The sequence below is a fragment of the Ursus arctos genome, unplaced genomic scaffold (genome assembly GCF_023065955.2).
Source record: "Ursus arctos isolate Adak ecotype North America unplaced genomic scaffold, UrsArc2.0 scaffold_16, whole genome shotgun sequence".
Lineage (NCBI taxonomy): Eukaryota > Metazoa > Chordata > Mammalia > Carnivora > Ursidae > Ursus > Ursus arctos.
In genome coordinates, this window is record NW_026622830.1 from 28570856 (window position 1) to 28594145 (window position 23290).

Below are 23290 nucleotides of genomic sequence, written 5' to 3' on the forward strand. Positions count from 1 at the left end.
TATCCTTAATTTAATTTTGTGCTATTGCATTTTAATGGCCTAAAAGACATAAAGACCTCTAATACTATTGTTTTTGTATTTCTTTTTGCATTCTTGTACTTTTTATGAAGATTGATGTTGTGTGGTTTTTACACTCCGAGAGAAGGACAAATCACTGATTAAAGTTTAGTGAGTCTGGGCAATCTTGTTTTCCCATTTGGTAGAGAGTACCTCATTCTAGCTCCAACATACGTAAAGAAGAAAGTATCTGTTTTCCGGGAGCTTATTTTGTCTTAACTTAGGTTGAATTGTAATGTTTTTCTTTAATTTGAGAGTGAATGCTTCTGTTTCTCACTTATTACACAGGTAATTCTGACTCGAAGGACAGAAGAGGTGAGCCACTCACCTTATGTCTGTTGTCCCCTTTATAGTGTACAGTATTCATCATGTTTGCTCACAGTCTGGTAACCTTGTGCGTCTGTGTGGTTTTGTGTTTACTTTCCCTTGTTTCCATATTAACCTTGTAGAGAAGAGTAACAGAAACAAATATTCACTTTTTAAATATAGATTATGAAGTCTAACATTTATGATGTCTTTTAACAAGTAATAAAACAGCTTTATCATGTCACCTTGCTAATACCATCCTTCAGTGATATTAAGCCATAATTTCTACATCATAGTTAATTCCTAATGTCTAGTCAATAATTGCCTATAAACATCCTAACTTTTTGTGTTGTTTTCCCTAGTCTATAAAGTGTCGACCCTTTGTCATTTTATATGGATTTTATGGGTTTTCACCTCTCTAGCATAACGTCCCTATGGCCGGAGATGCTGTGTCAGTGGTCTAAGCAGGACTGCCAAATCCCTGGTCACCAGAGAACAGAATGCGTGGGTACTTACGTGTAATGCACATTTTGCTTAGGACAATAGTAAGGCTACCATCAGAGGGTGTAAGAGAAAGAGAGATCATTCAAAAGTCTAAGAAATGATCATTGCGTTTGAGTTTGGGAAATGTTAATCTGTGAACCAGTGTTTCTCCTGTGATTTCTTATTTTATTAAATGAGCTTTCTGAGGCTTTATTTTTTCTTATTCCACTATTTAACCATGCACAGTTTTTCCTGAATAATTAATAGAACATTTGAAGGCTTACGAATTCCCACCAAGTAAGGGAGCATTTGAATCAGAAAAGTAGACACTTTAATCCTTTATGTGTTGTCCATCTGCCACTGTATTTTGTGAGGATTAGTGAGGTGTTATTCTGTGCACAGATTTCTTGTGATTTTCCAGCTCTCACTTTCTTAAACTCAGGAACTAGATTCTATCAAGTAGTGTCTCTGCTATTCACATTTGCTTACTAGATTCTCACTACCAAATGTAGACTTAATAGATTTATATTGGAATAGATAACATATTTGCTCTCTAAAACTCCTCTTTTAACCACAGAAGTCAAAGTGGTATAAGCTTTAAGATTAAACATATAATCTCTGCTTTCTTCCTCTACATAGTGTGTATTTTCTTAACATTCAGCCTTTTCTTTTTTTATTTTTTTATTTTTTTTAAAGATTTTATTTATTTATTTGACAGAGATAGAGACAGCCAGCGAGAGAGGGAACATAAGCAGGGGGAGTGGGAGAGGAAGAAGCAGGCTCATAGCAGAGGAGCCCGATGTGGGGCTCGATCCCAGAACGCCGGGACCACGCCCTGAGCTGAAGGCAGACGCTTAACCGCTGTGCCACCCAGGCACCCCAACATTCAGCCTTTTCTTGCCCCAATATTATCCCTGTTTTACCTAGTTAACATGGATTTGAGTAGTTCCAGTATTGTGATTAAAAGGAAATGAAATTACCTTAATTATCTAGAGTATTGCTAATCGTGACATACTATTAATACATATTAGCATATATCCCTTTAAAGTTAAAAAAAAATTTCTGTAATTGCTTTTGACCAAACAGGAAAATGAAGAGACGTACATATTCTCAGCAATATCTAAAGCCCCAAATGTAATGACATTTTTACCAGAGCAGATCTTTAGAAGTATTTCTATAAATTTTGATATCACATTCTAATTTTATTTTATTTTAAAGATTTTATTTATTTGACAGAGATAGAGACAGCCAGCGAGAGAGGGAACACAAGCAGGGGGAGTGGGAGAGGAAGGAGCAGGCTCATAGCGGAGGAGCCTGATGTGGGGCTCGATCCCATAACGCCAGGATCACGCCCTGAGCCGAAGGCAGACGCTTAACCGCTGTGCCACCCAGGCGCCCCCACATTCTAATTTTAAAACCAAATGCTTCCGGGGCGCCTGGGTGGCGCAGTCGTTAAGCGTCTGCCTTCAGCTCAGGGCGTGACCCCGGCCTTCTGGGATCGAGCCCCACATCAGGCTCCTCCGCTATGAGCCTGCTTCTTCCTCTCCCACTCCCCCTGCTTGTGTTCCCTCTCTCACTGGCTGTCTATCTCTGTTAAATAAATAAATTTTAAAAATCTTTAAAAAAAAAAAAAAACCCAAATGCTTTCTGAGAAACGAGGCAGATTATTTTAAAATATTTGCATCATAATGGGTTTGCTAAGCAAAGTATGTCTTATGCAGATGAATTAAATTATAAATTTTTCTTCACTGGTCTCTGGGATGCTTTTGAATAGCAGTGGCTGGTGTTTTAATTGTCAAAACAGAAAGCAATAAAAAGAGATGAAGGGAGGCAGGCAACATTGCTTCCTTTCTTTTGAAGTCCAAGAAACTGGTTATTTTCTCATGTGTAATATTTTAAAAATATATCCTACGTTATTCAGTCTAACTAGCTTTTTTTTCTAATTGTGGTAAAATATACATCATATGAAATTTTCCGTTTTAACTGTATAGTTCAGTGAAATTAAGATATTGTTGTGCAGCTATCACCACCATCCACCTCCAGAACTTTATCATCCCAAACTAAACTAACCATTAAACAGTAACTCCCCATTTCTGCCTTCTCCCAGCCCCTGGTAACTGCTATTCTACTTTCTGTCTCTTTACATTTGTCTATCCTAGCTACCTAATTTAAGTGGAATCACAACAATACTTTTCCTTTTGTAACCAGCTTTTCTTTTAAAGCATTTTTACTGTTGTTAATTTGGGTGATTTGTGTAATATATGGTAATGCATTAAATCTGGTTCTGGCATTATCTCCTGAGTACCTCTTCCCCATGAAGTCAGTGGTCATGAGTGCACTCTCCAGTTTTTCTTTAGTCTTCACTAATTTTACATCTCGGTTTTATTAGTTTTGTTCTAGAGAGAACAGACTCTGAGATGGCAAGTTTACTGGAGAGTACTTTCTCTCCCCACAGCACCTGCAAAGCACTGAAGGCAGTAGTATTGAGGAGAGAGAGGACATGAGATGCCACGTGATTGGAGCAAAGGCAGCAAAAGCCTCAGTCAGTCCTACAGGAAGCTCTGGAGCTGGAATGGGGGTGGCAGGGGCTTTCCCATGGGCCAGCCTACTCTCTTAGGGCAAGGGCAGTTTCTGGGAAAGGACTTGCTGAGAACTGTTAGCCACTAACCCTCCCAGCAGCTAGGGGAATGGGTTCTTTGGTCTTGAAGGGGAATCTGTAACATCTACTTCCCATTCTCATGAAGTTTGAGCAGGATAGTGATGCATGCTCTCATTCATCTATTTAGAGGTTTTCCTGTGTAAGAAAATGCTATTGAATGATCTTGATGTATCTGTTAAGGCTGGGGAGTGAGTGGCATAGTGGAATATTTGGAGAAGCTGTTGTATGCAGTGGTTAAAAGTCCTGGAATCTGGGGCTAGACCATCTGGGTTTATGACTTGACTATGCCAGAGGGTGGGGTAGATATCTGACTTCCCTGTGCCTCTTTTCACCATTTGCGAAATAGGATAGGAACACAATTTCCTTCATAGGGTTATTTTGGAGAAAGAAGTAACACATAGAAAGTGCTTGGCCTACTGCTGGGTCAGCACATAGCAGTTGCTCAGCGAGTGCTGGCTGTCACATTGCTACTGCTACCATCCCACCATTCTGTTACTGTTGATGGGAGACAAAGGAGGTCAGGAATCTCAGCCAGTCAGTCGGCACTCACAGACACAGGGGGAACTCCTGCCTCCTGGAGGCTGTGCGTGAGGCAGCTCCCAAGGCAGGGTCATCGTGGAACAGTATCACTACGACTGTAGACATTTAGCTATTCTCCTGCCCTGCACCTTTTTTTTTTTTTTTAAGATAATATGTATTTACTTGAGAGAGAGATCATGTGCCGGCAGAGGGAGAGGGAGAAGGAGGCTTCCACCCAGCAGGGAGCCTGACAATGGGGCTCAATCCCTGGACCCTGGAATCAAGATCTGAGCCAGAGGCAGACGCTTAACCAACTGAGCCACCCAGGTGTCCTGGTTTTTTTCTTTTTGTTTGTTTGTTTTTAAGTCTGGAAATAGTATTCTCTAAACATTTGTGAAGAAGGAGTCCTTGAACCTCAGAGTTCTAGAACCAGACACGATAAGCATTCTGTTGAACCCCAGAGGCTCGTTCAAGTTTCTCAGCTCTCAGATCAGATCACCTGCTCCCCCTCGGCTTTCTAAAGAAGTATTTTCTGATCATAATAGTAAATGACATTATTATTGTAAACTCCATGGCTTTCCCTAAGTACCTTTAATTATATATTCATTCAGTACCTGTTAGATGCTAAGGAATCCAGAAAGAAAAAAAATATTCCCTATCTCATGGAGGAAACCTCTGAACAGTAAGCATCAAAGTCCACTCAGCTACATGTTACTTGGCCATACCACACAAAGTGCTGCGAGAGAACGTAAAAGACTTGTGCCCGGAGAGTGGGAAGGACGCGAGGGGGTGTACTTTGGGCGGTTTAAATTAATATAGTGACTTAGAAAATGAGGATGCGCCAGATAGGGTGAAAGTAAGGAGATGTGAAAGAGCAAGTCAAATATTGGAAGAACTGCACAGTTGAGGCTCACAAGGTGGGAGCGGCCAGAGCCAGCCTGAGCAGAGTGGACCTGCTGGCACAGTGAGCTAACGGGCCAGGGTGTCTCCTGCTGATGGTAAGGAAGTGACGTAGCAGGTTTTTGTTTTAGAAAGATAACTCCGGAAGCCTTAAGGGAAGATAGGTGGGCAGTAGAAATTAGTTTCTGAATGATAATTTGGCCCAGACAAGATTGGGCTCAACCCAGTGGTTTGGGTTCTTGAGGCAACCTGATGATTTTTTGCTGTGTTTAAAGCCAATAGGAAGCACTTAAAACATTACAGCTCTACCTTTGAGAGTTGATGAATACTAATATCGAAAACTGTAGAGATGAGACAAACGGACCTTAGGAATTGAGGCTAAAGGAGTATGGCTTTTACTTCAGTGATTATTTTTGTAGTTGACCGAGGTGTGTCTGAGTCTTTAGGTGACTCACCTATCTACATGTGAGCCGTTAGAATAACATGACCCTTTGTTTTCTTGGGAAAAGGATATAGCAAATAAGACATCTGTTGTCCCAGAACACCATTTTAGTATTTTTGAAATGCTATCCCCGTAGCCTGCGTCTAGGAAGTGAAATTTGCTAGAATGGATAGTGGAGAGGAGGTGGGGGTAGGTCAAGGAATAGACCAGTGTGCTTGCCTTGCCTACACCGGCCTGCATCATACAAGGCCACCTCCAGAAGATCTAAACCAGGACAAGCCCGAGAGATGAGATGAGGACTGTCCAGTTAGGGAGGGACCCTAGGAGAGTGACTTGATCCTGAGCCTTTCTCCAAGTCTGAGATTTGATACAGGGAGCTGTAAGTTCTCTCCTGTTTTCTTAAAAGATCTGAGTCTCCTTCCTTCACAGAGGCCTGGGGACATCTTTATTATCTGTATTGTCCTTCACTGTATCAGAAATGTGGATGTAATTCAAATGTCAAAAGGTACAATCTTATTTCTATGACAGAGGGCTATTCTGGCCTGAAAGCTTGGAAGAGTTAAAGTGGTGCTGGTCCTGTAGTTTACGAAGAGTCCGGAGGATAATGTACCTTTGTGGTTTTGCTTTAGATTTGTACCTTTGTAATATGGGCAAGTTAATCTCTGTGCTTAGTTTCCTCACCCATAGAACAGAGTTATTAAGGTAATTGAATGATACGTGTATGGTGCTTTGCTCTGTGTCTGCTATATAAATGCTAAAATACTAACTAATCATTTTTATTTCTCAGTTATCTGGCTAGCTGACTGTTTTGTTGTATTACTTATAGTTGTCAGCTCTACTACTGTTGGTCATAATACTGCACTGTTCTTGCCTTACTTCATTCATTCATTCATTCATTCATTCATTCAGGACTTGTTCTGACCACTCCATCTTACATCACAGAACACCTCCCCCATTTCCTCTTTTACCCTGCCTTATTTTTCTTCATAGCACTCATTACTACCTATATATTTCTTTACTTACCATGTTGTTCTTTCTCCTCTACTAGAATATAAGCTTCATAAAGGTAAGGAATTTTGATTTATTCACTACTGTACCCTCAAGACCTGCCTGGCACAACTAGTCACTCAGTAAATATTTGTTGAATGAAAGAATAAATACTGAGTGCAGGGATATCTGGATGTGATCTTGAATCTGTGCCTTCCAGAAATTTGTAATTTAATGGACATATAATCAGTGACTTTAATTAAGTGGGATTAGTGTTGTAGCAAAGTAGGTGCATAGTGTTATGAAAGTACAAGAAATGAGCAGTTACTCACAAAAGTGATAGTTGACCTAGAATTGTATAAGAGCAGAGTTGGTAATAACATTCTAGATCAGGGTTCAGCAGATTTTTTCTATTAAGGACCAGATAATAAAGAATTTCAGTTTTGCAATCTTACTATCTCTGTCACATCTATTCAGCCCTGCCTCTGTAGTACAAAAGCAGTCCTGGGAAATATGTAAATGATTGCAAATGGCTGTACTCCAATAAAATTGTATTTATACAAGCTGGCAGTGGGCTACATTTAGCCTGTAGTTTCCCTGTTTTCAAGACAAAGGAATCTGCCCTATCCTAAAATCTGGACTGAGGTTTTCTGCTAGTATGTGAGCTTCCGGATGCCAAAGCCAACTCTTTTCCTTTGGTATCAGGCACTTTGCAAATGTTGCTTCTTTTAAATCATCCATTAACTATAAGAGGTGGAGAGTGTTAATATATTTGCATTTCATAAGGCATTCCACCAGGTTTCCAGGAGATTGTCATACTACTACTAAATAAGATAATAGAGTTTTGAACTCTTGGGTTTGTCTGACTCTAAAGTTCCATGCTCTGGAAACGGCTTTCTTTTGACCTCAGGCTGAAATGAAAATTTGGCTAGATGAGTAACTCCAGGTTCAAAGTCCTTCTTAAGAACTTGGTAGACAGGGGCACCTGGGTGGCACAGCGGTTAAGCGTCTGCCTTCGGCTCAGGGCATGATCCCGGCGTTATGGGATCAAGCCCCACATCAGGCTCCTCTGCTGGGAGCCTGCTTCTTCCCCTCACACTCCCCCTGCTTGTGTTCCCTCTCTCACTGGCTGTCTCTATCTCTGTCGAATAAAAAAAAAAAAAAAAAAGAACTTGGTAGACAGTGGCACCATTGACTTTGGTGGTGGTATTTTAGATGTGCGGTCATACATAATTCTGATTCTTGTTTCTCTATAGGGAACCTTTTTTCTTCTGCTAGAAGTTTTTAAGGGTGGCTTCTGGTTGGTTGGTTGATTTCAACCCAAAGTTTCAAAAGCTTTGTCAGGGTATATCTAGGTAAAGCTCCTTTTTTAATATCACCACTGAAACCTTATGGTCCCTTTTGGCCTGCTAACTAAGAAAACTTTCTCATATAATTCCTTTCCCACCTTCCTTACTGTTTTCTTCTTTGGGAACTCCTTGTTCTAGTATTTGAACAGCTCCTAGAACGCTTAGATCTGTCCAGCTTGTCTCTTTACTGTTAACACTTTCCATCTCACTCTTACTGCTCTGTGTTCTGGGAACTTTCATGATATGGTCTTTCACATTACGAATTTGTTTTTCTGTTTCATCTTTTCTCCTTTTCAACCTTTCTGTTGAGATTGTTTCTCCCCCAATCATGTTTTAGTTTCTAAGAACTTTCTTAATTCCCATACTGCTCCTTTTTTCCTAATTTTTTTATTGTGGTAAAGTACACATAACAAAATTTACTGTTTTAACCTTTTCTAAGTGTACAGTTCACTGGCACTGAGTTCACTGACATTGTTGTGCGGTCGTCTCTACCATCCATCTCCATAATTCTTTTCATCTTGTAGAATTTGAAGCTCCCTGCCCATTAAACTGTAACTCCCCATTCCTCCCTCCCTCCAGCCCCTGGCAACCACCATTCTACTTTCTGACTCTCTGAATTTCACTACGTAGGCACTTCATGTAAGTGGAATCATACAGTGTTTGTCTTTGTGTGACTGGCTTATTCACTTTGCATGAGGTCTTCAAGGTTCATCCATGTTGTAGCATATGTTAGACTTTCTTCCTTTTTAAGGCTGAAAATATTCCATTGTGTGTGTATACAACATTTTGCTTGTCTGTTCATCCAGCAATGGACATTTGGTTGCTTCTGCATTTTGGCTATTGTGACTAATGCTGCCACGAACATGGGTGTACAAATATCTCTTCAAGACCCTGCTTTCAATTTGGGGGCATATACCCAGAAGTGGAATTGCTGGATAATACGGTAATTCTATTTTAATTTTTTGTGAAACCACCATACTACTTCCACAGCAGCTGTACCATTTTTACATTTCTACTGACAATCCACAAGGGTTCTAGTTCCTCCACATCCTGGCCAACACCTGTTATTTTCTGGGGTTTTTTGGTTTTGGTTTTGGTTTTTTTTTTTATAGTAGCAGTCCCTGATAGGTGTGAGATTGCTTCTTGTTTGGTAGTGGCTTTTTAAAAAATCGATGTTGTCCTCTTGCACAAATTATAATATATTTTCTTTTTTAATTTTTCATTTTTAATTTTTTTTAAGATTTTATTTATTTATTTTACAGAGAGAGAGAGACAGCCAGCGAGAGAGGGAACACAAGCAGGGGGAGTGGAAGAGGAAGAAGCAGGCTCCCAGCGGAGCATGGAGCCTGATGTGGGGCTCGATCCCAGGACCCTGGGATCACGCCCTGAGCCAAGGGCAGACGCTTAACGACTGAGCCACCCAGGCGCCACTAATTTTTAATTTTTTCTAAAGATTTCATTTATTTGAGAGAGAATGTGTCTGCGCATGAATGGGGGGGGTGGACAGAGGGAGAGAGAGGAGCAGACTCCCCGCTGAGAGGGGAGACCAGTGCTGGGCTCAGGCTTGATCCCAGCATCCTGGGTTCATGACCTAAGCTTACGGCAGACACTTAACCAACTGAGCCACCAAGGTGCCCCTGCAGTATGTTTTTAACGATTTATTCTATTTCTTGTATTACGTCTGTTTCCCAGGACTGCCATTTGCTGTCCCTGGTATTTGTGAAGGTCTCCTGTAAAGATGCAGTGAGTTTTGCTCTGGAGCATTGAGTGGATTAGAATGTGTTCACAGGAGGTATCCCTTTGGGAGGAGAAACAAGAACACATCCTCAACTAGGGATTTGGTCATGGTTTGGGAAGTTGGATATCGTTGTCCTCTAGGTGGAGCTGCCTTCCTTTCTTTTTTCCCCTTAATTCATGTCTTGTGGCCTACCCACCCTTGTCCTTTCTGTCATGAGGGCTGACCCAGGAAACTGTCTTTGGATGGAGTGTACCTAGCAATCACGTGCAATGTAAAGACCCTCTCTGGATGCTAATTCTAACCAAATTGGAAAAGACATTTATGAAACAGGGGTATTTAAATAATAACTGAATGTTAAATCATATTAAGGAATTAGTGTTGCTTTATAAATAGGATAATGGTACTATGATTATATTAAGAATCCTTATCTCTTAGTGTTACGCATTGAAGTAATTACAGTTGAAATGATCTGTCTCAGCTTTGCTTTAAAATAATCCAGTGGAGGGGCGCCTGGGTGGCTCAGTCGGTTAAGCCTCTGCCTTCGGCTCCGGTCATGATTCCAGGGTCCTGGGATCAAGCCCCGCAGCGGGCTCCCTGCTCAGTGGAGAGTCTGCTTCTCCCTCTGCCTCTGCCTCTCCCCCCAGCTTGTGATCGCTCTCATTCACTCTCTCTCAAATACATAAACAAAATCTTTAAAGTACATAAAATAAATAAAATAATCCAGTGGAGTGGGTATGGACGAGTGGTTCTCAACTCAGGATGGTTTTCCTTCCGGAGGACATTTGGCAATGTCTGCAGATGACTTTGGTTATCACAATTGAGGTTTTCTACTGGCACCTGGTAGGTAGAGGCTAGGGATGTTGTTAACCATTTTACAGTGCACATGACAGCCCCCTACAGTGGACAGTTATCTGGCCCAAAATGTCATTATCATGAGGTTGAGAAACTCTGGTAGAGATGAAAAGCATGTAAGTGCTAACATTGAAGTGTAATACACAGGGATGCATTGTAATGTCCCTTTACACGTATGTGAGTTTGCAAGTTTTCCATAATACAGAGTTTAAAAATATATGTATAACTTATATTGGAGGGGGGAAAAGCCATCAGCACTCTCTGACAAATCCTTCCTTCTCTGTAGGGTGCTGTTTTCCCAGCTGAGTCTGGATGGGGCACCACAGCTTGTTACCCAGCCTGTGGATGTGCTGGCCCTGCATTGACAAACGTTTGGTTACATACCATCCTGCTACCCCAAGGCCCTCTCTCATCCCCAGGCCTGGTTGACTCTAAGCTTGAGGTGTTTCCAGGCCCAGACTAGTTGAACTAGCACTCACCTTTTAGCTGGAGGCTCTTTGGCTCTGATTGATCTCTGCAGCAGTCCAGTCCCTCTGCATTGTCTTTTGCAGATCCCTGTTTCAGGCCTACTAATGCCACTCTTTGTTGCTTTCCAGATATGCTTTTCATCCATTAGTATTTTCATATTTCTTCTAGCATTTCGGTGTACTTTTGGGAAGAGAAAGAAGTAAAATTACAGATTCAGTTCACTGTCTTGAGCCTGATGTCTCTAACTACCTTCTTCTAATGCCACGTGTACACCCCTTTGTGATTGGCAATTAACAAAGACATATTTAGTGATAGATCATTAATCTAGTATTTGTTTAGTGCCAAATGTGTGAGAAACTCTGTCTGGGTTTTAGGTATATGGTGAGAAACAAAGCAGATATGTAATTTTTGCCTTTGTGGAATTTATGGTGTAAAGGAGGGACACTCATTAATCAACTGTACTCAAATAAATACATAATTACAAAGTGTGGGAGGTATTATCAAGGGCAATAACTGCCTTGTGAGCATAACAAGGAAGATAATAGCTAATACTGACTGTACTCGCCGTCACATAATGTGTGCTGCTTACTGCGCCAAGAACTTTACATGGGTGATCTCATTTAATTTTCACATAACGTATTTTAGCATTAAAGGAAAGTAAAACTTAGGATCAAAGTTAGTTTTAGGAAGTCAGAAGAGACCTCTTTAGGAAAAGTAACACTTGAAATGAGAACTGGATGACTCGGAGGTAGCCAGGCAAAGAATGGAGGGAGGCTATGTAAGACAGGAAGGAATAACATGTTTGAAGGCCTAAGTAAGGAAGGAACTCAGCATGAAGGGTGCCAGTGGCCGAAGTGGAGTGAGCAAGGAGAGTGTAGTAGGAGATAGGGTGAGCAGGGGCTGTGGGGGAGGTCTTTCTAGGCTGGGGTAAGGGTGTTAAATTTCATTCTGAAGGCATGGGAAACCAAAAGGTTTTATAAGAGAGGAACATGATCTGGCTCGCTTTCTTAGAGACCACTCCGCCTGCTTTGTGGAGAATGGATTGGCAGTGAACAGAGGCTCACTATGATCCAGTTGAGAGAGAATACAGATTGAGACTACAATAATGGCAACAGAATGGAAAAAGGCAGACAAATTGGAGGCATTGATTTTAGCCCTAAAACATATTACTTGCAGCTGGGTTGGATATAGATGATAAGTAAGGAAATCAAGGGGATATCCACATTTCTTCCTTGAGCAGCAGGGTGGATGTCAGTGTTCACTACTGAATGGTGAGGGGAAGGCTTTAGACACAGAAGGTTTGCATTGCCTGTGAAATTTAAGTGGGGTGGTATATAGGCTCAGAAGAGAGGTCTGACCAAGCAGTGCAAATGTGGGAATTGCTAGTGTATCATTTGCGCTTACAGCCATTTGTCTAATCAGATCAGCTAGATAGAGTGCAGAGAAGAGTGCTAGGGATGGAGCCCCAAGGAAGTCAGACACTTCGAGACCTGGTGTTAGAAGAACAGGTAGCAAGGTTAAAATGAAATGGAGCAGCCAAGAGATAGAAAGCAAATCAGAAGTGTGCTTTGTTGTGGAAACCAAGAGACGAAAGCTTTTCAAAGAGGAGGGAGTAGTTTGCCAGTGTGAATGCTCATTTTCAGATGAGAGCCACATACCAGGGTGTGCTTGAAATTTGCCATCAACAAAGAAGCATGGTGGGGGGGGGCGCCTGGGTGGCACAGCGGTTGGGCGTCTGCCTTCAGCTCAGGGCGTGATCTCGGCGTTCCGGGATCGAGCCCCACGTCAGGCTCCTCCGCTATGAGCCTGCTTCTTCCTCTCCCACTCCCCCTGCTTGTGTTCCCTCTCTCGCTGGCTGTCTCTGTCTCTGTCAAATAAATAAATAAAATCTTAAAAAAAAAAAAAAAAAAGAAGAAGCATGGTGGGGCACCTGGGTGGCTTAGTCAGTTAAGTGTCTGCCTTTGGCTCAGGTCATGATCCTGGGGTTCTGGGATCGAGCCTCACATGAGATCCCTGCTCAGCAGAGAGCCTGTTTCTCTCTCTCCCTCTGCTGCCCCCCTGCTGTGTGCTCGCTCGTTCTCTGCCTGTCAAATAAATAAAATCTTAAAATAAAATAAAAAAAAAAAAAACAGAAGCATGGTATAATACCTCCCATTTCTTTTTCTTTTTTTTAAAGATTTTATTTATTTATCTGACAGACAGCCAGCGAGAGAGGGAACACAAGCAGGGGGAGTGGGAGAGGAAGAAGCAGCCTCCCAGCAGAGGAGCCTGATGTGGGGCTCGATCCCATAACGCCGGGATCACGCCCTGAGCCGAAGGCAGACGCTTAACGACTGAGCCACCCAGGCACCCCAATACCTCCCATTTCTTAAAAAAACAAAAACAAAAAACCCTCTCCGTCCCACAGCTCCCTCCAATTGCTGTTCATTCTCTTTGCACCTCTTTATGGTAGAAGTCCTCACCTCAGATAAAGAGTCGGTATCTCACTGTCTTCTCTTTCCGTCTTTATTTCATTCCATTTATGTTTCCTCACCAACTACTTAACTGAGAGCACTCTTAAAACAGTCACCAATAGCTGTTTTCTTGTCAAATCCAGTTTCACTTCTCCGTGAAAGTCACCTTCTTCATCTCTTGGTAGTATCTGATTGAGTTGATAACTCCCTCCTTGAAAAACTTTTTTCTTGGCTTTTGTGACACCACATTCTGCTGGATTGCTTCCCGCCTTATGACTACTGCTCATGAGTCAGTTTAGCTAGCTGATCTTTTAAAAGAATGTAAATCCAGTGATATTTCTGCCCTGTTCAGAGCGCTCCAATCACATAGTGCTTCTCATCACTTTCAAAATTAAATCCACACTGCTTACCATGGCCTACGAAACCCCAAGTCTTCTGGCTCCTGCCCACCTCTCCAGTCACATCCTGTACTAAAACTGGCCTTTGTGCTATTTCTTGAACCCACCAAGCTGCTAAGGGGTATTATGCATGCCATTCCCTGTGCCTAGAAAGTTCCTTACCCAGATCTTTGCATGGTTTACGTCTTCACATTATTTAGAACTCTGCTCAGTATAAGCACTTCAGACCTTCCCAAACTACTCTAAAATAACCCCCTCCAACCTATCAGTCTCTATCCCGTTACTCTTCATTTCTTCATAGCACTTGTCCCTGTCTGAAATTATATGTTTACTTGTTTCTGAATAGTGTGCTGCTGCTTCCCCAGAATGTAGCTCACAAGTCACTTGTCTGCTTCATCACTTCTGTTCCCAGAGTCTGGAGAAGTGCCTGGCATACAGTTACTGGTCAAGAAGACAAGTCGTTGAGGTGACAGTAATGGATGTAATCCAGACCAAATGTGACAGGATTGACCTTTACATGGGAGGGACATGCCCTCCCTTTCAGCAGAACGGGAAATGGTGAAGATAGTTACAAACTCAGGCTGGTTGTGTGGTTCATGGTGGGGATGTGGGACTGGAGGAGGATGAGTCAGCACCTGGTCAGCTGCCATGAGAAAGGAGGCTAAGTATTGGGCGGATAGGAAGCCAGGCCCTGTGGAATGAAGGGAGGAGTTGTTCTGTCTCCAGGCCAGATGTTGCTGTAGTTGGGCTCCTGGTAAAAGGTAGCTGTGGAAAGAGGTAGAAAAGAGTACCCAGCATTTTTAGATACATAGTGCTTAAGGATCTAATAAAGTCTCCTTGCTTTACTGAGGAACAGTATTCTCTGTGTCAGGAAACCATTTGGGTTTATGACAGGAAAATTGTCCTTTTTCCTTTCTCTGCCATCTTCCTGTAAATGGAGCCCATTGAGCCTGGGACAGAGCACGTTGTTGGCCTGGACACCCAGCTTGCCATCAAGAGTGATGTGTTTGTGCTTTCAAATATTTGAGTATTTGTTATGTGCTAAGCACTGTTTTGGGCTCTATAGCAATGAAGGAAATAAAGTCTCTGCCTTCAGAGAGTTTTTATTCTAATGCAGGGAGACAGAGTAAACAAATGTACAAGTCAGAGATGGGATAGGCGTTGCCTAGGTGCTCACCCTGTCCTTTTCCTCCCCTTCCACCCACAGTGGCCCTGAGGTGGCAGTGGGAAATGTTCTCTCACTCACTCTGTCTGTGCCCTACCAGCTACAGAAGCATTGAATGAGCCCTTCTTCCTTATCTGGGCGTTTCCTTGAGCAGCTGACTTAAGCCCTCCATTGCACACAATGGTAATGACATGTTTTGTTCTCTTTATTTCAGACGAGACGCCAATTATTGCAGTGATGGTGGCCCTGTCCTCTCTGCTAGTGATCGTGTTTATTATCATAGTTCTGTACATGTTAAGGTGAGCATGCTAAGTGCCAAGGTGAGAATGCTAAAGCTTCTGCATTCTCTTGGATTCTGTTCGATACCCCAGGGTCTCATTAAGCCCACACAGTCCAGAAGATAGTAGGATAAGGACGTGAATAGAATAGAGGGGAATGGTTTATGATATTAAGATTAAAATTCTACATAGAAACGGTTTAAAAGCTCTACACAGTTTTCTTCAAGACCCAGCCCCTCCCCTTTGCTTCCATCTGCCCAAATCTAGTTCCCCAACTCCAGTTTAACCTAAAGCCCAGGATGGTGGTTTGAGGTTGAGGGAAAAGCTGTACAGTCTGTGTTATTACTGATAGGTGGTTTAAGACCCTCAGATCTAGCCCACCTGAAGCAACCCCTAACAGTACCTGATTGAAGATGATGTGGTAAATAGAGACTTATTCTATTTCTAGTTGGGGCATTTGGGACAAACCTAGGCTCTAGGATCCCTGGCCCTGGTTTGCTAAACTGAATCATGTGAATTACAGAGTTCTCCTTTCTGACTTTCTTCAGGGTCCTCTAGATATCACTACTCAAACAGGGAGAAAAAAAGCAAGGAAAGGGAACCCAGAGGAGAGAAAAGGGAGGTGCATTTGTCCTCTTCCTGCTAAAGTTACTGCCCTGGCTAATTGAGATTAACTCCACCGTTATGTTTGGTTTAAGCTGCTCTGTGCTGCCTCTGTTCTTTTGCAGGGATAAAGAGAGGGGAACCTTATACACCCCTGTAATTTGTCATGTGTCTCTGCCGTTCTGTAGGAGACTTGTAGCCAGACCAGTGCCCACCCATTCTGAAGCTCTGAGCTTCTCCCTGATTGCACTGAGGAAATACCAGGATTTTGTTTGATAGGGATATTCTTATCTCCCCTCCACTGTGTTCTACCCACTTATCCCTTCTCCACCTGGTGTGATGGTCATCTCCAGTGAGTCCTGGACTTGGGGCCACACAAAGGAGCCATACAAGTCAGAATATACTGTTATGGCCCCTGGGTTGGATTCTAGCGTGCTGGCGATGAGCAGGACCATCCAGAGGCACTGGGTCACCATGAAATGGAGCTGCCTCAGCAGGTGCAGGACCTGTCTCTAAAAGAACCTGTTTATTTGGTAAAGGAGATTTAGGAAGCTGAATTGATACGTGCAGATACAAAGCCAGTGATTGGTCTCTCTTGACTCTGTGCTTACTTTTTCACTGTGAACATTTTCTCATTAGGTTTAAGAAATACAAGCAAGCTGGGAGCCATTCCAATTCTTTCCGCTTATCCAATGGCCGCACTGAGGATGTGGGTAAGGCACCCCTTGACGACATGGGGAACCTTCCTGGAGAAGAAAATCAAGAAAGTAGGGATTTTCCCATCTTATAAGGGGTAGGGGGAAGACTTGAAGAAAGCAGTCCTAGTTCTTGGAGGCGTGGTGCATGAGGTAAATCCCCAATCTGGTCTCCAGAGCACCTGACCAACCTCCCTGCTTGCATACTGCAGAACCCCAGAGCGTGCCACTCCTGGCCAGGTCCCCAAGCACCAACAGGAAGTATCCACCCCTGCCTGTGGACAAGCTGGAAGAGGAGATTAACCGGAGAATGGCTGATGACAATAAGCTCTTCAGAGAGGAATTCAATGTGAGTTCTTTGCTGAGGCTGGTGTGTCAGCAGGGAGGAAGGCTGACCGAAGGTCAGGCCTTTTGGGTCATGGGGTAGAAAACAGGTTTCTAATGGGTTAAGAGGTGAGAAATTTTCTACCAGGTTCATCTGACTCCTTTCCTATGTGATCATAGACAGGAAATGAAATAAGATTTGCCTTACCTCTCTCATCTACCCATCCATCCATCCATTCATCATCGCATCTGTTACTTTGTTTAATAAATATTTATCAAACATCTAATATGTGCTAGGTGCCAGGGATTTGCTGGGGAGCAAAAACAGATCCATTCCCTACATTCAGGGATCTTGCTGCCTGGTAGGGAAATCCCCATAAACAAGGACAAAAATAACTAAGTTCAGATAGCAATATAGGACATGAAGGACTGGTGCATAGTTATAGGAGTCTATATTAAGAGGTGGCCTTTTAGAGTCTGAAACGGGACCCATGGGGCGCCTGGGTGGCTCAGTCATTAAGCGTCTGCCTTTAGCTCAGGGCCTGATCCCAGGGTCCTGGGATCGAGCCCCGCATCGGGCTCCCTGCTCTGCTGAGAGCCTGCTTCTTCCTCTCCCACTCCCCCTACTTGTGTTCCCTCTCTCGCTGGCTGTCTCTCTCTCTGTCAAATAAATAAAATCTTTAAATAAAAAAAAAAAGAAAGAAAGAAAGAAAGAAAGAAAAGAAACGGGGGTCCCAGAGTGTCTTAAGTAACAGACAGTAGGAGTAAATCAGTATAGAAATGAGGACCATGGAAGACTACCAAGCACAGGCTTCGTGTGGGGTATATTTTTTGTTGTTTTTTTATAACTCTGTTAAGGAAGCTGAACACATTTGTGGATCTACCAGTTGGTGTGACCAGCCCATCAGTTCTGATCCCAGTTCAGAACTTCCTTGAAGAAATTATGTTTTAATTGAGACCTAATCATAGGCAAGGGCATTGAGAAAGGAGAGTGGGGAATGTTCCAGGCACTGGAAATAGCAGGAGCCAAACTACCACTAGTGAGGGCAGGTGAGAGAAGAGCACATTCAAAAAATAAAGAAGGGCTGTGTGTGGCTTAAGGGCAAAGGGTAGGGGAGGTGGCAAGAGAGGAAACTGTGGAAGAAGACTGGGCCAGACAGTAAATGTTATGGATTATCACGAGTGAAGTGAAAAGCCATGGACCAACCAGATTCATATTTTGGAAAAAATATCTCTGGCTGCTAAATAGAGAAGATCCCATGGGGAGACCAGAGTAGATGCAGGGAGTACAGTTAGGGGCTGTAACAGTTGTTTAAGAGCAGGGGTGCTGATAGGTTGATGTAAGGTGGTAATGATTGGGGGGGAGGGGGTGGACATAGAGGAACAGTTCCAGAGTTGGCTAATTCATCAACTTGGGCATTATTAAACTCTCAGTTTCCTTTACATCTCCCACTCAGCTGTGTGTCAACTTTGCCTCTTAGGCTGGCTCCCCTCTTGTTGCCAAAATGGCTTCCCCAGTTCTAAGTGCCACATGGAGGTGTAACAAGGTCCAGTGGGAAAAGGATGACTATTTCTTCCTGTGTGTTCCTTTATCAGCAAGGAAAACTTTCCCAAGAGTTTCTGAAGACTTCCCTTGTTGCATGCTCCTTCTTAAATCAGTCCAAGCAAGAGAAAAATAGGCTTACTGCAACTGACTCAGATCAATCCAGATTATTCCTGTATCATATAGGGGATAGGCAGACAACCCCACAGAATGGGAGCCATAGTAGCAAGGAGGAAGGGAGGAATAGTTATTGGGTAGGTGCGTCACCCCTCGTATCTGTTTCATCACTGAAGGGCTTAGGGGAGTGGAGAGTGATGTCATATTTGCACTCTGAGAAAATCCCTAGCTACAAAGTGGAGAACAGATAGGCAGGAAACAAGAGCTAAAGTAGGAGACCATTTACTAGGCAAGAGTTAATGGAATAACTTGGACTCATTTTTTGGCTATTGGAAAAATGGCACCGTTTAATGCTCATGTTGACTGAGAACATTTATTTCATCTCCCCAAGATAATACCCCACCCTAATACCAGAGCTAGGGCCCCAATAGGCACTCTACTGTTTCATAATCTGTAGTGCCCACTGCTGCTGGGTAAAAGGGTATGTGACCCCATGGCCAGATTTCTTTTTCTGTGAAGTGAGTTGTTTGGAGGAATATTGCCTGAGGTAAAGCATTCCAGTAAATCCCTGGATGGAGGTGGTATTCCTACAGGCGTGGTAGGCAAATTGAAACAAATACTGTGGTGAGAGCCCATTGCCATGCTACCATGGCCACTATGTTCATGGGCTCATTGGGCCAGCACTGGGATAGTGAAGGAAAGGGCTGAGCAACATCTCCTGGGTTTTTAACAGTGAGTGCTGTCTGGTGAGCGTACACATGGAGCTTAAATATTTCCTGTCTTTCTTGTTCCAGTTATCCACCATCCAGGGATCGGCTTAGAGCCTGACCTCCAGTGAGGTAGTGTGATACCTTGCTTGAAGTTCTGTTTCCTGAAAGGATTTCTCTTTTATACTCATTCAGAGTCATCCCTTAAGTAGATTATCCCATAGCAGTCCACTTCTAGAGTGGGCCAGTATGTCTCACCGAGCCATTTGTGCACTAGGCTGGACTTTTTTCTTCCGTTAACTGCTAATATCATTGGGAAGTCACGTGTGTCTGTTGAAGGAGTGGCTATGTGGCAAGTGTTCTGTACACATCACTTCCATCTGGGAGTAGAATTCTGTTGGACATGTCCAGATTTGTGGCTTATGGAATCATGTGATACTTAGTTGATGATGGGCAGCTGAAGTCACTTGGATATCTGGTGACCCATGGTTGGGCATATGTCTCTACCAGAGCCCAGTGCTAAGCTAGAAACATGATCTTGCTGATAGGATCATGGTTTTGTCCCCAGATCCTAAAGTTTTTCATTGTGATTTTCCTGCTCAGACTTAAGCATTTAGGGCCCCACGAGATCAACCAGAACCTGTTTCTCTGTGGCCTGGGTTAACTGGAGAGCCTTCTCTTTTTAGATCACTTAATAAGTGAGTCAGAACAGGACACTGGCATGTGGTATATGCTGTCTTCAAAATCCAGAGTGGCTCAACAAACATCAGTCCTTCCGAAGGGATGGGGGGGAATGGACAAGGAACAGCAACATGTCTTTTATGCTGGAGGGGATATGCTGACATGCCACAGACCTTTGACTTTCAGAAAACTTGGCAGAAGTGGCAGACCACTGTATTTTTATGTCCAACATGTCCATCTACCATACATAAGTTTCTGCTCTTCAAGTCCTGTCAGCTTGATGTCATCAACGTAGTTGTCAGGGGGATGTCCTGTGAAACAGACAAAATCCTGATGAACCAGATCACATCAGAGAGATGTCAAGACGATTTATCACTGAGGCTGCTCCTGCCGTGAGAGTGGGAACTGCTTCATGTAGTCTTTGTGCGCCATAAAGGAAAAAATACAGCTGTTAATCAATAGCTATATTCCAGGTACCAGCAGTTATGTTAATCTGTAGGAAAGGAGAGTGCATCTGGAAAAGCACCTGAAAATTGGCAGTTCTACATGACTCCTATATTATAATCCACTGACATCCTTAAACACTGTCGGTCTCTTACGCTAGTCTCTTGTAGCTTGCATGTGGGGAGGTGGTGATAGGAAGCACCAGAATAGCTAATACTAGTAGTTACTGAGCACTTGCTTCATACCATCACTAAACTCACACATGTAAATGTACTGTCTCATTATCCTGAAACTTGTAATCTTCTGTAGCACTTAGGACCTCTGTAACTCAGTTTAGCCTTTTGGTAAAGAGATTACCGCTCCAGCTTGCATTTGCTCTTGCGAGTTTAATGGTCCTTCTTATCCATTGGGTTAAGAGACCAGTGTGAGTATTCCGTGGCGCTGGGTGGCTCAGTCATTAAGCGTCTGCCTTCGGCTCAGGGCATAATCCCAGCGTTCTGAGATCGAGCCCCGCATCAGGCTCCTCCACTGGCAGCCTGCTGCTTTCTCTCCCACTCCCCCTGCTTGTGTTCCCTCTCTCACTGCCTGTCTCTCTGTCTGTCAAATAAATAAATAAAATCTTTAAAAAAAAGAGAGAGACCAGTGTGAGTATTCTGCCACTTGCTGTGCATAGGTATTCCAACCATACATTGGAAAAATAGGTAGTTCCTAATGTAAGTGCAGTTTGGGCCAGAACTCTTTCCTTCACCTGGCCTGCGAAGGCTCCATTCTAACTAGCATAAAGTAGTGTCATTCTGGGTTTCCAAGGAATTAGGTAGCTCAAGGCCAGAACCTAGTAGATCCCCAAAGGTGTATTTTCCTTTATCCAGTGGTGTTATCATGGTAAATGGGTGTAGATTCTTAAGAGAAGATGAAGAGGAAGGTCATGGTATATGAGTGTTGATGTTATGTGAAGTTCTTCCTTACACATGCCTAGTATTGAAGGGTCCTGGGTCACGAACTGACCGTCGCTGGCAGTTGGATGCAAAGGGGCGCTTTCTGTAGCTTGGCAGTCTAGTCAGGCCCCCTTAATTCACCTGCGCTGGCTGTCTCCCATTTCTATTATTGGGAGCTTCACAATGACTTACCCACAACTAGAGATGTCTGAGCCCTGGTGACTATGGCCTCTGAGGCTCCTTCCATTCCAAGGAAGGATGAGAGTCCCATTTTGAAGCCAGTCCCTTCCACGAGCATCTCACTCTGGTGAAGACAGTCACGAAAGCACTTCTGAAAAATTCCAGTGCTTTCCTCACACGTGTGCCTCCTCTGGCAAGGCACGCATGGTGGATCCCATTGGGTCACAGTGAAGGTGTCAACAGGAAGGTTAAGCCTTCTGGAGCCCCAGTAGCACTGATATCCCCCACTTTGTGCTAGGGGCTTTCTGGCTTTTCATGGTTACCTAGCTGAATTTAGCATTCAGTCCAGGTTTCCACTGGCCAGCCTAGCCTGCTGTTTTGTGGCCAGTCTCCTGAGCTGTTACACTACGTGCAGAAGTTTAGTTAACCATACCATAACTAAAAATTGGGCCATATCCAAAAATGATGCTCTTCCCTCCTTGATCTAAGATCTCCAAAAGCTATATCAACTATTCCTACGATTTTTGATGGTCCAACTCAGAGAATTTCTGCAGTTTCCTCTAAGTATTAGCTCTTTGCTTTTCTTTTTGTTTATGTATTTTAATCTCCACATTGTGTTGTGCTTGCGTCCTGACTGTCCATGAGCAATGAGAGCTGAGTCGCTGGGCAGTTGTCTTCCTCATGAAAGCAGGGTGCAGTAGAGAGCATTCTGAGGAGTTTTAGCAGTTGGCTTTCTCCAACTCTGTTTCAGCACCATTGTCGTCTCACTTAAGGCCCTGGCTTTCACGTGAGCGGCCCAGGAAACGTGGGAATCCCACTGGCATTAACATTCAGCAGCCAGCAGGATGCTGAAATCTTAACATTTGGTTCAGCAAAATACACGGCAGAGTCAGAAAGGCCCCAGGTTTTGTGCTGTCTTTGGAGATAAACATTTGATGTTAGAGCTGGGCTTTTCCTTATTTACATTATCTGATATTGTCAGAATTACCCTACCCCTTGGTTTCAACATTACTCATCTCCTTTAATTGGGAGATACCACTATTTTCCCACCAGCTCAAACATACCGCTGGCGATTGCAGGCAGTAACTGAAATAACTGTTGTGCAGTTGTGAACTAGAGTGGCTTGCTCTTTCCCATTGTGAAACTGGTTAACAGTTCCTTCCCCATCATCTGAACCCAGTAACCAGGTTCACATCATGCATATTTCTCCCCGCAGTCTCCCAACCACAGCCCCTCTGTGATACAAAACTGCTAAGTCAGTTAAGGTCTTTTATTTAAAAATAAGAGAAGTCAACTCAAGCAAATTAAGAAAAAAACAAACAAAAACCCCAGGCCATCAATTGGGAAGACTCTGGGGAAGCTGAAAGAGTCAAAAGCTGAGGTAGACCACCAAACCTCGGGCAGAACTGGCCCTGTCCTGGTGTCTCTGGGGCCCTCCAGGGAAGCCTCTGTTCTTTCTTGGTTTCACAGTCCTGAGAATCGCTTTGGCACAGCGTGGCTCAGGTGCAGCAGTGCCTGCCCCCAGGCCCGTCAGGGAAGAGAGCAGCACTGAAGGTAAACACACCAGTGTGTGTCTGTCAGGATAACATACTTAGAATTGTGGGGGTGAGCAAAACACAAGATCTGGAAGGCACAGGGGAATACATTGGAAGATAATAAATACATTAAAATATTAAATATTCCTATGAAAAATGATGCCATAAAAAAGTGGCCAACTGAGCACCTGGGTGGCTCAGTTGGTTAAGTATCTGCCTTTGGTTCAGGTCATGATCTCATGGTCCTGGGATCAAGCCCCACGTCGGGCTCCCTGCTCAGTAGGGAGCCTGCTTTTCCCTCTCCCTCTTCCCCTCCCCACTTGTGCTTGCTTGCATGCTCTCTCTCTCTCAAATAAATAAAATATTAAAAAAAAAAAAAGGTGGCCAACTGGGAGAAGCTTTTTGCCACAGGTAGAAAGAGAATTTTTCATAATCCATAAAGAGCTGCTACAGACCTGTGAGACAAAACTAA

The 23290-nt window shown here is 43.4% G+C and overlaps 1 protein-coding gene across 6 annotated transcripts in view; it reads left to right on the plus strand.

The window, feature by feature from the left end:
- PTPRA (protein tyrosine phosphatase receptor type A) overlaps nt 1-23290 on the plus strand; it is a 151773-nt gene that overhangs the window by 91950 nt on the left and 36533 nt on the right. For 4 of the 6 annotated variants that reach the window (XM_057312632.1, XM_044385739.3, XM_026503145.4 and 1 more), the window contains 4 exons: nt 346-372; nt 14991-15075; nt 16297-16370; nt 16565-16701. In XM_057312632.1, coding sequence (XP_057168615.1) covers nt 346-372; nt 14991-15075; nt 16297-16370; nt 16565-16701 — 323 coding nt within the window. Of the gene's footprint in view, nt 1-345; nt 373-14990; nt 15076-16296; nt 16371-16564; nt 16702-23290 lie in introns of those variants that run through there. The other 2 variants (XM_026503147.4, XM_026503148.3) reach the window with 1 other exon arrangement.